At 42.5% G+C, this 14,569-nt stretch overlaps 1 protein-coding gene across 10 annotated transcripts in view; it reads right to left on the reverse strand.

Annotated features, from left to right (window-relative positions):
- The window catches only part of CADPS2 (calcium dependent secretion activator 2), a 547,338-nt gene that overhangs the window by 249,934 nt on the left and 282,835 nt on the right, over nt 1–14,569 (reverse strand). For all 10 annotated transcript variants that reach the window (XM_083182838.1, XM_083182837.1, XM_083182844.1 and 7 more), the window contains exon 14: nt 13,582–13,683. In XM_083182838.1, coding sequence (XP_083038964.1) covers nt 13,582–13,683 — 102 coding nt within the window. The remainder of the gene's footprint in view (nt 1–13,581; nt 13,684–14,569) is intronic.

Consider the following 14,569-nt stretch of genomic DNA (forward strand, 5'->3'; position numbering starts at 1 on the left):
CAGGCGGTATTTCATGCCCTAGGGCATGCTGGGAGAATAAAATAGTGTGCCGAGCGTAGCGAGGCACCGTGCCTGAAGCATGGTGAGCGCAATGAGCCATGCGAGGGGACGCGGTGCTATGTTGACTGTGTCAACGCTTGAAGAAATGAAAAAAATAAATAAAAAATTACCTAATGACCCTGTCGACTTTATACCTAACACATGTCGACCTAATGACCCTGTTGACCTAATGACCCTGTCGACCTAACCCATGTCGACCTTCAGTCAGGTCGACCTAAATGCAAGTCGACCTAAATGCAAGTCGACCTAATGCTTGTAGACCTAAATGCAGTCTGACGAATGATCCCATTCCGTAGAACTAACATGGAAATTATTGGGGGCATGGCCTGGAGTAGCTGGTAGTCGGACGTGCCTGTCGGCTCTCCCTCAGAAATCCTGCCAAAATATCCTGTATTGGAAAATATCGGCATTTTGGATTGGACAGACTGCTGGGGCAACCTACTGTACCCTACACTCTAGTACTGACCTATTCTGGACATCTCTACCTTAGACGTGGGCTTACTTACAGCTACTGGGGGTCCGGAGCGTCCTGAGGCCTGGTCTGCTGGCATAGTGCTCCTGACTGTGCGGGTTGCCATACTCCAGTCTGTGGCTGGTCTCATCCGGGGCTCGGGTAATTGTCCTCCTGGTACCCGGTAGTGCTCCCTCGGGCTGCTGCTCGGTCCTCCACTGTTTGCTGGCTGGCGTCGTGGATGGTCCGTCCCGGCGATTAAGGTGCGGCCGCGCCCATTTTATGATCTCCCTGATGGCTCCGTTGATGCAGGGTGTCCCTGGTTTCGCTTGCTGTGTCAGGTGGTAGCCTCATTCTGCTTCTCACTTGAAGCTCCTTGGTCCCCCTCTCCCCTTGGAGGCCAGTGGTCCCAGGGGCCGTGGATCGGTCCAGCTGACTGCTGCTGCCTTTTGATAAGGCGATGGACATATAAGTGTTTGGCGGTGTGCTAGCCACCGCCAATCTCCCTCGGTGCCCCTCCGCAGCGGCTGGCTTGGATTCCCTGCCGCTCTGTGCGCTTCCCTGCGTTATGGAAGTAACACAAATCATTCAGGCCATCTATGCCTCTGCGCAGAGGCTTCTCAACATGATCACTATTATGCCGGTGGACGCTGCGTCTTTCTCTGACAATTCTGCTAATGCCTCTACAGATGGGCTTGCTACTAATACTGCTGACCCCCAGAAGAAAATTCTGTCTCTCTCTACTACAGCTGTGATGCAGAGCAGTGGAGATGAGGGGGCAAAGCTTATGCTTGATAATTATGGAGTACCTGTGGCTCCACTATCTGCTCATGCCCTGGACTTTCCTGTGGTCTTGTCCAAACCGGTGGATCTCTCTACCTTTCTACACCTGACTGCCTCACCTACGTTGTGGTTCATACATACACCCTTGATTTGCTCCAGATGCAGGATATGTGTTTTTTGCACTATTGGACTAAATATCCTGAATGCTCTGTCTATCTCCAAATGATCTGGGCCATAACCATTTGTTCCTCATTGTCATTCTTGGAAGTTGAGGCCTGGCCAGACTAGGGATCCAGGATTCATTACATAATTGCTGTTGGAAATGCCTCTCCTGCCCTGTTCTATATTTCACTGCACCATACTTCTATATCATGTTTGTTATCTTTATTGTGTATGATGTACAATTCGATCTCTGCTATAACACCACATGTTCTATGTGTAAACTTCCATTTTTATGTTCACAAGTATTGGAGGGGGGGTGACAGATGTAGGAGTAGGGGGATTGCTGTTAGATTTACTGTTGTACGCTCTCCAGTAGCCTTGTCTAGGTTGTAGGTTGTCTATAAATGTTAAAGAGGGAGAGCTGGGGTGCACCCAGCTTAGGTCATTAGTTCTTTGCCCTTTCTTGAGGGGGTTTAGTGTAGTTAGTGGGGTAGGGGGATAGTGATTTATGTGCTCCAGGTATGCCTAAATTTGGACAATGTTAAACAGGGTGGGTGGGTTTTGTGGTAGGTTTGTTTTTGGGATTCATTTTTCTTTTCTTTTTGGTAGAAAGTATATATTATCTGGTTTAGATATATTTGGCAACTGCAGTAGTCTCAGAATATAATTTAAGCGTTGTCTATTATTAGGGAGCGTATAATATATTGTAGCCTAGCACAAGAAAGGCTTTAGGCTATACTTACTATTTTAATGTATACTCCGTGCAGCCTTTGTGGGATCATGCCAGAATGGCGCCTTCGGGCATGGACGTATCACAGTTGCTATATGGAGATATTCTTTGTCCATGATATCTATAAACCCTGCTCTTCTTTCTATGACCATACACTGTATCTCTGTTCTATTTGCTCCTGACTACTATGCAGTCCTCTACTTATGCTCCAGCTATTTCCCTGTATGTATGGGGTTTATGTTTTTTCATGTTTATTTGCAAAATCTTAATAAAAATTATCGAATAAAAAAAAAAAAAACATGGAAATTATTATGTAGGTGGGTGTATATGTATACCAGTTAACAAACAAAAGGCTAGCAGAGATTTTACATCACGGTTATGTGAAAATCAAAAGCTAGAGATGTGTTTGGATACCTTTGCTTTAGTTCTAAATCTTTGCCTTGTTTTGGGAAAACCACCCTCAACTGTTTTTATTTTGGCTTGAATTTATTTCTTTATTGACAAAAACAGCTAAGATCAGAGCCTTAACTAGACATATGTTCTAGTGCTCTAAAAAGTATTGGGGTCAGCACTGCCAATATTTGAAAATGGGACAGCACACTTCTTAGGCATGTGATCCAAAAAAGGGTTGTGGGGGTGGGGGGGGGGGGGTGTTGTTGTTTCCCTTATTAACGTTATAACACACAAAACATTAGTGCCCTTTATTCATGTTATATCCCACAGTATCGCCCCGTCTTCATGTTACGTCCTACACTTGTCACATTAATGTTGTGACAGCCCTGGCTAAAATCAAGTAATTAAATCTTCTTTGTTCCTACAATATAATTGACATCAACATTCATTTACAGTCAAATCTGACCACCTCACAATATACAGTAGTTGTCACCTATTTAGACCAAAGGCTTCAGAGGGCTGTCTAGCTAAATTAAGTGCCAGAGCAGTGGCGAAAACACATGGCATTTTAAAGGTATATACTGTAGCAAATCTGTGAAACCGTGTCTCAGCTGTGGCCAGTACTGGTCAATATAGGCAGAGTAGCATCTTATTCAAATTACTTAATCATATGTTGTTATGATTTGAGAAGTGTAAGAATTTACCTATGAGCCTGCAGAACATTTTCCTATGGGCTGCCCCCTGACTGCACTGGCTTCACTGTGGCTGGCAGTGTATTCCTATTGAAAGTACTACCCGTCAGTCACACAAGACAGTCCCAATGGGGGGTATTCCCTCCAGTTCGATTGCTATAAGGAAAGAATTGGCTTCCTGTAGAAAGCCACTCCCTTCCTCATCATACAGCCCAATTCAGCTTCTATGGCTACAGTCAGTGAAGCCCATAGAAGCTGGGGATTTGCATATGCACAGTCCCACCATGGCGACTGCGCATGTGCAGGTCCCGGCACTTGCTGAGTCTATTGCGCAGGTGCTGGGGACCCAGGCTGGAAGTTGTTTGCCGCTTCGTGAAAGATTGTAGCGGCATCCGCCCTGCCAAATTTTAGTAGGAGCTGCCAATGAATTTGAGATAATGATTATATGATTAAATGATATCACTCTGTATATGTGGAGAGGCTTCAGAAAATAGAACTAATACACCTTGAAGATGGTGATGAATATGGCAATTCATTAATAAATATCCTTATGCATAACAGTCATATAGCAGTTACAGTTTGAATAACAGGAAGCCAGCATTTAGGGGTGAAAACATGGCATTTTATGAACATCATCATATACGACAACACCAGGCTGGGCTTAACTGGTTGCATCTGATGCAACGAGTCAGAAAGCCCACTGTGCAGTTGCAGCTCTGCTGAAAGAATCTATTCAGGTTAAGCCCAGCCAGGCAAGTGGTTAAAAGACCAACAATGGGAGAACTCTAATTTAAAAAATGCCACTTTTAGAGGGACTTCACAATCCCTCTGCTTCCTGGTTACCTACCACCTGAGTCTGCTAATCATTCAACCTGGCACCCACTCCCCATGGAGGCAGTGTTTGGCATCCTCAAAATAAAATGAAAAAGCAGTCACTCACTTGAAGCTGCAGAGAGCAGTAGTTTTGGGAAAATATAGTCAGCCATATTGACAGATTTTCTAAGTTCCAATGTGACTCAGGTCACACACAATACACATATTATCTTAATCAGCAGAGTATCCTGGTGTGCACCCTAGTTGTATCCAGGGCCTGATTAAAAGGTTCCAGGTGCCCTAGGCGAATAAACAAGTATCTGACCTTGTAATTCTGATAAAAACACGTGTATGGGCACTTAGAGACTCACCATTCATACAGCCCATGTGCATATATCGAAGATTACACAACTGGCATGTAGGATGTAATGTTTGTGGCTTTAGGGTGACTAGCTGGCAATATAGCAGCTACAGTAATGGTTCCATCTGTAAGTTACATTGGCGCAGCCATCTGGCAGTCACCTTAGGAACCTTGTCACCCCACAGTACAACAGGATGGGTGAGAACTAACAAGCATGGAACAGATCAGGCCTTCACTTTATTCCTTAGTTGTCTCCTGCAAGGCACTTCTCCCAGTCCTGGCGCCCTAGGCTGCAGCTTAATCCTATTGGTTAATCAGGCACTGGTTGTATTGCATAGCAAATCAGATTCCTTTTTTAGCACAAAAAAATGCCCAACTCTAGCAGATCTGCACAGAACCTGGCACAATGCTAGCAGATCTACACAGAACCTCGCCCAACACTAGCAGATCTACACAGAACCTGGCCCAACGCTAGCAGATCTGCACAGAACCTGGCATCTCACACTGCATGACATATTGAGGTTAGATGTACTGTGGTCATTAGATTAATGTTATATAGTTAAAAAGGTACAAAAGGGCAACATAAAAATGTGTAATATTTTATGTTTAACGGGTGCCAGAGGACTCACCGGCAGTCGTGATTCCGACAGTCATAACCCCAACGTCGCCCGACACGTCAATGACCATAGAGGGAGAATAAAATAGATGGCGAGCGTAGCGAGCCACTGTGCACACTCGCCCCACTGTCTGACCACGTGACCGCTACTTCACTGGCCATGGTTTAGGCACGGTACCTTGCTGTGCCTGTCAGGTAACTGTTCCTAATCGTAGTCCATGTTCTGGGGGCATGTAGTGCCCATTATGCACATAGAGTGAAATTTACTAAGATGTGAAATACATTTCCCAGGTCATGATGCTATGGGCAACCAATCAGAAGCTACTTCTTATTTATTTACCACCCTCTAGAAGATAGTAGACAGGATGTGATTGGTTGCCCACAGCAACATGACATGTGAAGTGTATTTTACATCTTAGTAAATTTCACCCATAATGTCCATAGTAATGGTCATGTTTACACACACACACACACACACACACAATTCCCACAAGAGGTACTCCCTCAACCTGTGCTTTTATCATAGTGATGTGCTTCCTCATCCTGTCTGACTGTGCTCTATTACACTGATCCACACCATCACCCAGCGGCCTGCTTTTTATCACACTGATGCACTCCCTAAACCTGCTCTCTTTCCCACTAACGTGCTCCCTCACCAGTGGCCTGTGTTCCATCACACTGACAGAATACCTCACCCTCTGGCATGTGCTCTATCACACTGACTCTCATAGGCGTGCGCACAATATCAGCACTTCCTAATGACCGGCAGCGGCAGTGCCCCCTCCCCCGGCCGCCTAGCAGTACCTGCGCTGGGCTGGGCTCCTTCAGCAGTCAGCAGGACTCGAGGTTTCAAAAGGGGGTGTGGCCACGGGGGTCCGTGATTAGGCCACGCCCCAGCCTTTTCCTGTGCCCGGGTGAACTAGTGCAGCTGCAGTAGTAGTGAAGTAGTGCAGCTGCAGGCCACCTGGCAGTACCTGCGCTGGGCTGGGCTCCTTCAGCAGTCAGTAGGACTCGAGGTTTCAAAAGGGGGCGTGGCCACGGGGGTCCGTGATTAGGCCACGCCCCTATCTTTTCCTGTGCCCGGGTGAACTAGTGCAGCTGCAGTAGCCCTGTAGCCTACTGTTCTGTGCCTACCCCTGTAATCCTGTAGCTTAGTCCCCATAAAGTCCCTGCAGTAGAAACATGCAGTACAGGAAGAGCGCCTCTAATTCCAGCTGGTTATGGCACCGAGTAATATAAGTTGATTTAAATATGATTTTATCTGAATTGAAAAAAAAAAAAAAAAACCTTGAATTTCTTTCCACTGAGTATTATAAAATATGCTGCTTCTATGAAAAACACATCCTTAAAAAGTTACTATTTACATTTAATTAGGATTATAAAAACCTTGAAAATAATGGTTTACCGCCACCAAAAAAAATAAAAATCTATTTTTTGGTACTTAATTTTGGAATACAGCTGAAGGACAGATGGACACTAATAAATGCTGCATCTCCAAGAAACAAACTTTAGAAATATTTAATTTGAAAAAAGAAAAAGACTGTAGATTATTTTGGACACAAGAAAAACAATACACAGCAGTGTGCAGACATTCTTGTGAAAAATGTAATCAAGTGCAAGCTAACTTTAACAAACCTTGCAGCACTGAATTGCAGGTACTACTAGTATCTGGAAAACACACAGTCCAGTAGCTGGTTTGTAAGCTGCAGTTGCAGCTAGTCTGTCTGCGAAACCTATACTGGATGGATACACACTCTCACTAAGATGCCTGCAATCACCCTTCCCAACCCAGGCACCTACAATAATTGGAAGTTATTAGAAGGTAAAATTATGTTTTACCTAATTTTGAGATCAGAACTTGCTGGGAAGACCCAAGTGTGGACATATTACCCGCACGTTTGAGTATGTTCCGTTTTCTCTAAGCAAAACGTGCACATCTCTAATAAAATCTTGTCAGAAAGGTAGACAGACATTAACAAGGAGAGAGCTGCAAAAACAACAAGAGGGAATTGGAAAGAAGCGGAAGAGAGACCTACAACAAACTGTAAATGAATAAAGTGTTAGGGGTCAAATCCTACATCATTAGCAGAAATGATGGAATTCTCTGGTAATGTTTTCAGCTTTAAAATTACACAATTAACGGTTGTCTCTATACAGAGTACTTTTTTCTCTTATAGTACTTAATGGATTGCAGTACAGGCATCTTTTTTTGTGCTCTTTTTTATACTTACACTATTTATGGAAATCAGAAGTAATCAATTAAATTATTTCAGAAATGAATAAAATAATACCCCTTAAGCAAATAAGACCACCAAATCAACCCGGGTTATTGCCGTGTTAACCCGGGTTTATCTGTGGTGTGCAAGTGCCACAGACGCATTTCCCAGGTCGAGCAACCCAGAATTTAAACCCTGTTCAGGGTTGAACATGGCTGTGACCAGGATTGCTGTGCAGTGTGAACGGGGGCCCCGGGTCAAGCGACCTGGGTTCTATTCACACTATGGAGGGGGCAGTGCTTGGAGACCGTGTCGGCTCCAAGCGCTACCTCCTCCCCACCCCTGAAGAAGCTCCGCTGCTCTGCCCCACCCCTCGACTAACATCAGCGACCTGACAAAAAGCTGGGTTGCTGTGGAAGCTTTCAGACCACACATGCCATTTGTGGTCTGAAAAATGCCGGTATCAACTTGTAGACTTCAGGAAGTACTAGTACCTTTTTGGACTACCAGTAGAAATAGAAAACAATCTTAGCTTAAGTATAAAATAAAATAATGCAACAATACATATAAGATTAGTAGCATCTACACTATAGTACTTGCATCACTCAAGTCTGATGACAGACACATAGTGAGTACCTGGAAAGAACAACTAAATGACACTAACACCATAAACACTGAAATATATATGTTATATCCAGGGCTTAAAGTGGTCCTTGAGAGGTGGTGGAACTCATTTCGCTTCCCACCAACCCCCTCTATCCATAAGGCAGAGCCCGGGCTAGTACAAGGGTTTCAGCACCCCCTTCAAACTACAAAATTGTATCCTTCCATCCACAATTTATAATGGGGGAGCGGTCTCACAATGAAGGGACGTGGTCACACAATAGTACCTCCAATTCAAATTACCCCACACAGTTGCACAATCATATTTCACATTTTACAGCAAAAAGTGTCCCAGATTCTTATTACACCAAATAGCAGTGCCCCTTATTCGTGTTATGGCACACAGTAGTGCGCCTTATTCAAGTTAAGTGACACAGTAGTACTCTTTATACATGTATGCCACACAGTAGTGTCACTTACACATAATGCCTACAGTAGTATTGCCGCTTATACACATAATGCTTTCAATAAGTGAGATATATATATATATGTCTCTGACCCTCAAGCCCATTCCCTCCAGCAGCTTACACTCCTCTCTGTGTCCCACCAGCTTCCTCTCAGCTTGTCTTCAGCATACACAAAGCCCACTTCTCTTAGTAGCTTCTGTTCACTTCACTTCAGCGGTGGCGACAGCTAGATATCACATACGCTATGCTAGAAAAGGAAGCCACTGTTGGAATTACTGTGCAGGGCTATGGCGGAGGTGGAACTGTTACCCCTACCAATGGAGGTGGTGGAACTGCGTTCTACCCCGTTCCCCCTCACTTTAACCCCTGGTTATATCTCAACTTTATAAATGGAGAGAAAGACATTTCGGTAATTTAACAACTTATCATTAGGGGCATCTACTTCATGTGCAGCTTGTTTTACTAGTTCAGAATAAATTTCAAACAAAAAGTTTCCCTTCTAGAATGACAATACCCCTTAACCCCTTCCTGACAGAGCTAGTTTTTGCGTTCCTGACAGAGCCATTTTTTTCAAATCTGACATGTCTCACTTAAGTGGGGATAACTTTTTTTTGCTTTTACTTATCCCAGTGATTTTGAGATTGTTTTTTCGTGACACATTGTACTTCAAATTAGTGGTAAATTTGGGTCGATACAGTCTGTGTTTTTTTGTGAAAAATACCAAAATGTCGTGAAAAAATGGAAAATTTAGCGATTTGCAAAATGTTAAATTTTCTGCTTGTGAGACAAATAATCATACCACTCAAAATAGTTAATAACTAACATAGACCATATGTCTACTTTATGTTGCCATCATTATTTCAACTTCCTTTTAATTTTTTTGGACACTAGGAGGCTTCAAATATGAATAGCAAATTCTCAAATTTTCAAGAAAATTTCAAACACTGATTTTTTTAGGGACCAGTTCAGTTCTGATGTGACTTTGAGGGACTTGTATGTGAGACACCCCCATAAATGATGCCATTTCAAAAACTGCACCCCTCACAGTATTCAAAACAGCATTTTGGAAGTTTGTTAACCCTTTAGGTGTTTCACAGGAATTAAAACAAAGTGTAGGTGAAATTTCAAAATTTCATTTTTTTTGCAGATTTGCAAATTTAATACATTTTTCTAAGGAACACAGTACATTTTACTAGAGAAATGTGACTAAAAATTGATTCCCCCAATTCTTTGGTTTTCATAAATATCCTATATGTGGCCCTAGTGTGCACGGTGACCAAACCACAGGCTTCATAATAGAAGGAGCACCTACTTGATTTTGGAGCCTCCTTTTTATGAGATTATTTTTTAGGAACCATGTAGGTTTCTAGGCACCATAAGATGCTAAAAGTTAGGTACCCCCCCACAAGTGACCCCATTTTGCAAACTACACCCTTCAGGGAATTCATCTAGGGGTATAGTGTACATTTCAAACCCCCAGGGGTTTCACCAATTGTGGTACAACTGGGCAGTGAAAATGAAAAAAATAAATTTTTCATTTTCACAGCTCAGTTGTATCAAAATTGGTGAAACCCCTGGGGGTTTGAAATGTACACTATACCCCTTGATGAATTCCCTGAAGGGTGTAGTTTGCAAAATGGGGTCACTTGTGGGGGGGTTCCACTGTATGGGTGTTTCGGGGGTCATTCAACCAGAATCTGTGCTGCAAAATCCAAAAATCACTCCTTCCCTTCTGAGTCCTGCCATGCACCCAACTGGTATTTTTTGGTCACACATGAGGCATTGCCGTACTCGGGAGAAATTGGGGCACAGATTTTGGGGTGCTTTGTCTCCTTCATTCCTTGTGAAAATGAAAAATTTTGAGCCAGATCTGCATTTTTGTGTAAAAAAATGTAATTTTTTACACAAAAATGCAGTTCTGGCTCAAAATTTTTTATTTTCACAAGGAATGAAGGAGACAAAGCACCCCAAAATCTGTGCCCCAATTTCTCCCGAGTACGGCAATGCCTCACGTGTGACCAAAAAATACCAGTTGGGTGCATGGCAGGACTCAGAAGGGAAGGAGTGATTTTTGGTGGCGGAATGAATGGTGGGTGCTATGTCGCATTAGCAAGACCCCCGAAGCACCAATACAGTGGAACCCCCCCACAAGTGACCCCATTTTGCAAACTACACCCTTCAGGGAATTCATCTAGGGGTATAGTGTACATTTCAAACCCCCAGGGGTTTCACCAATTGTGGTACAACTGGGCTGTGAAAATGAAAAAAATAAATTTTTCATTTTCACAGCTCAGTTGTATCAAAATTGGTGAAACCCCGGGGGGTTTGAAATGTACACTATACCCCTTGATGAATTCCCTAAAGGGTGTAGTTTGCAAAATGGGGTCACTTGTGGGGGGGTTCCACTGTATGGGTGTTTCGGGGGTCATTCAACCAGAATCTGTGCTGCAAAATCCAAAAATCACTCCTTCCCTTCTGAGTCCTGCCATGCACCCAACTGGTATTTTTTGGTCACACATGAGGCATTGCCGTACTCGGGAGAAATTGGGGCACAGATTTTGGGGTGCTTTGTCTCCTTCATTCCTTGTGAAAATGAAAAATGTTGAGCCAGATCTGCATTTTTGTGTAAAAAAATGTAATTTTTTACACAAAAATGCAGTTCTGGCTCAAAATTTTTTATTTTCACAAGGAATGAAGGAGACAAAGCACCCCAAAATCTGTGCCCCAATTTCTCCCGAGTACGGAAATGCCTCACGTGTGACCAAAAAATACCAGTTGGGTGCATGGCAGGACTCAGAAGGGAAGGAGTGATTTTTGGTGGCGGAATGAATGGTGGGTGCTATGTCGCATTAGCAAGACCCCCGAAGCACCAATACAGTGGAACCCCCCCACAAGTGACCCCATTTTAGTCACCAGCTTTGGGAGGGGGGCTGGCGCTGCGGCTGGCGGGGGGGTGGGAGGGGTGCTGGCGCTGCGGCAGCCGGGTGGGTGGGAGGGAGGGGGGCTGCCGGGTGGGAGGGGGCTGGCGATCGGTGGGGTATACACACACACACATATATATATATATATATATATATATATATATGTGTATATATGTATATATATATATATATATTTATATATATACATATATATACACACACATATATATATATATATATATATATATATATATGTGTGTGTATATATATATATATATATATATATATATATACATATATTTTCAGTGCATATATTTTATTTTACAACTTTTTCAGCAGCTTGATGCTGCTGCTGCTGCTGCGGGGGGGAGGGGGGAGGAGGGCAGCGCTGCGTGCGCTCCAGACGCTCCGGGGGAGCCGCTGCTGCTGCCGGGTGAGTGCCCGGCGGGTGCGAGGGGTGGGCTGCACATCGGTGGTGATCGGTGCTGTACCTGACAGCACCGATCACCACCGATCCCTGTGTTACCGAGCGGCTTAGCCGCCGGTAACACAGGAAACGCTGTGAATGGCTGTTCAGATTTGAACAGCCAATCACAGCGATCGCCGACCGGGGGGGGCACCCCTGCCCCCCCTGGGCGGCGAGGGGGGATGTCTGCTGTCAGGGACAGCAGACATCACCTAACTGTCACTGCGTCTCTAGACGCAGTGACAGTTAGAAGTCATGACGTACATTTATGCCATGTGTCGGGAAGTACCTCCCGGCCATGACGTAAATGTACGTCAAATGTCGGGAAGGGGTTAATAAAAAGCTTAACCTAATTAGCATTAATATATTTCTTGCATGTGTTGCAGTAATTAGCTATGATGAACTAATTTGCTTTACCTGTAATCCATATTAAAATAAACTAAAAAGATTTTTTTTAAATGTCACAATTATTTCTAGCTATGATTGTTCTTCAAATAATTTCCATAATACCACAACGGTTTCACCCTTTGTTTATAGCCCCTAACTACTAATCCATCTGATTTATAACTGATTTTTATGGATCCAGGACTACACATAAAACCCAAGATAAAAAGATCCTGCTGTGCCTGTTCTAAAGTGTTATTAGGATAACATTAGATGTAAATAATGTAGCACTTTTTGTTGCTTTTTGACTGGTTCAGATTTAGCAGAGACAACATGCACTGGCTTCTAATTTCTAAAGCAGAATTTTTTTAAATAGACTACAGTAAGTGTAAAAAAAATATATATTACATTTAAGATGATTTGACTAAATTTTATAAACCATTTTATTTGTTTAGGGTTGATGCAGATTTCAGGTGTTTATAATTTAAAATGAATATAAATGTCTAAGAAAATAAAGTGAAAAATAATGATTATTATTTTTATTTATTTATTAACAGTTTCATATATAGCACATACATATTCCGCAGAGCTTTACATAGCTTTACATACTAATTATGGTATTCCAGTGCATTAGATGTACAAAATGCAAACAAAATGGACAAAACATTCAAATATGTCATATAGAAAATTAATGGAATACATAAACGATAGAACTGTGTAGTATTAAAATAAAAAATAAATAAAACAGCTGGTTTCTACCTGAAATAGTAAAACTCGAAATTAGAGGTATTTTTTTAAACAAACCTAATTTGAAATGACACCCTTTTTAAACCAAATAAAAAATTTGTTACATATGATAAACAGGCATCCTCTTGACATATGCCTTATAACAAAGAAGATGGAACAAAGTTTAATGCATGTTTCACTCACAATGCATCATTAATTGTGTAAAAAGTATTTTAAAACATTTATTACAATTGTAATGCCCCGTACACACGGGGGAGATATATTGCTCAGCAATATATTGCTAGCAATATATTGCTGAGTGTCTCTCCTGTTCATCAGCGACCAGAGATGGACGCTGATAATCAGGACACTCTGCCGGGGGAAGAGGCAGGGAAATAGCGACCATCAGGGGCTGCACACGGGAGCGCGCACCCGGCGATTCATCGCCGACAGCACACACAAATCACTGGCAATATGGTCGCTCAGCGACCATATTGCCAGCGATATGTGCTGAAATTGCACCCGTGTGTACGCAGCATTACTCACAAATTGTTTTGTTATGCCTCTTTAAACTGAATAATGAAACACTTTTATAAATAAATAGCAAAAAATTAAAAAGGAAAATGTTTACATTTTAATTTTTAAAAATAAAAAGTGTGGAAAGAAAAAAATAATCTTATCATTAATATAATTAATTAGCCTCTATTAAAGAACTTTAGAATAATAAAATATTATACCTAAAGTGACTTATCTGATTCTCTAAAAGCAATGCCAAACGCTCTTTAATCTCTTCAAAACGATCTCTCTCGTCCATTGTAACAGTTCCAATTCCATCAGGCCTGGAAAAAAAAATGAATAAAAGTTAAATAGGACTGTAAACAATCTATAAATAAATAAACAAACTATAAAGTAGATAAAAAAGAGCACTTGTAATATAAATATACAAACACAATGAAGAGTAAAGGTGCCCATACACGGTACGATGATCGCACCCGTTATGGGCTGGATTGCAACGCATGCATTTTGCGTGCGATGGGAGGGCAGTACAAAAAGTATGTGCAGCAAAAACTTTTTGTACTGTGCGATGAGATTCCAACAGGAGCGTGCATCGCATCGCACGGTGAAACCGCACTGTGTATGGGCACCTTAATGATATTTATGTGGGTGGTCCAAATACTGGTTGGATTCACTTATAGCAGGTCCTCAGAGAATTGTAACCATGACACAATAGGGTCCTGACCCCCAAAGTGGGTCCAGAGCTTGTCAGCATGGGGTCGAACTCACACACACGTTAGCCCGCACAAAGCAAATTATAAGATAGTCTGCTACCTTGTGATTGCCTCTGTGTTTGTGCATGTGTGAGAGAGAAAGATGTAGTTTCACTCATGGTCAACAGATGGCAATGTTTTGGACACACATTCAGCACTAAATATAAATAAATATACTAGGTGATTCATCGCGCCCTACGGGCACTCTTCACACCGGCGTAAGGGGCTGCGCCCCCTTAATTTGTTAACTCTTGTATTGTGAGAAAAATGGTTAGCATTGTATGAAAGATGGCCTGTATTGCAACTAGAGTTATAGGTGAAATGTGTTAAATAGAGAGCATATGATTTGAAAGGGGGTGCATATTGTTTTGTTTAATAAAAAAATGGTTACAGAGTAAGATGTACATTGATAGTGTGGAGGGTACAGTGACATTTGTGGGTAAGGGGGTGTGTGTGC

This window comes from Crinia signifera, chromosome 4 (genome assembly GCF_055691185.1).
Source record: "Crinia signifera chromosome 4, ASM5569118v1, whole genome shotgun sequence".
In the NCBI taxonomy this organism is placed as follows: Eukaryota; Metazoa; Chordata; class Amphibia; order Anura; family Myobatrachidae; genus Crinia; species Crinia signifera.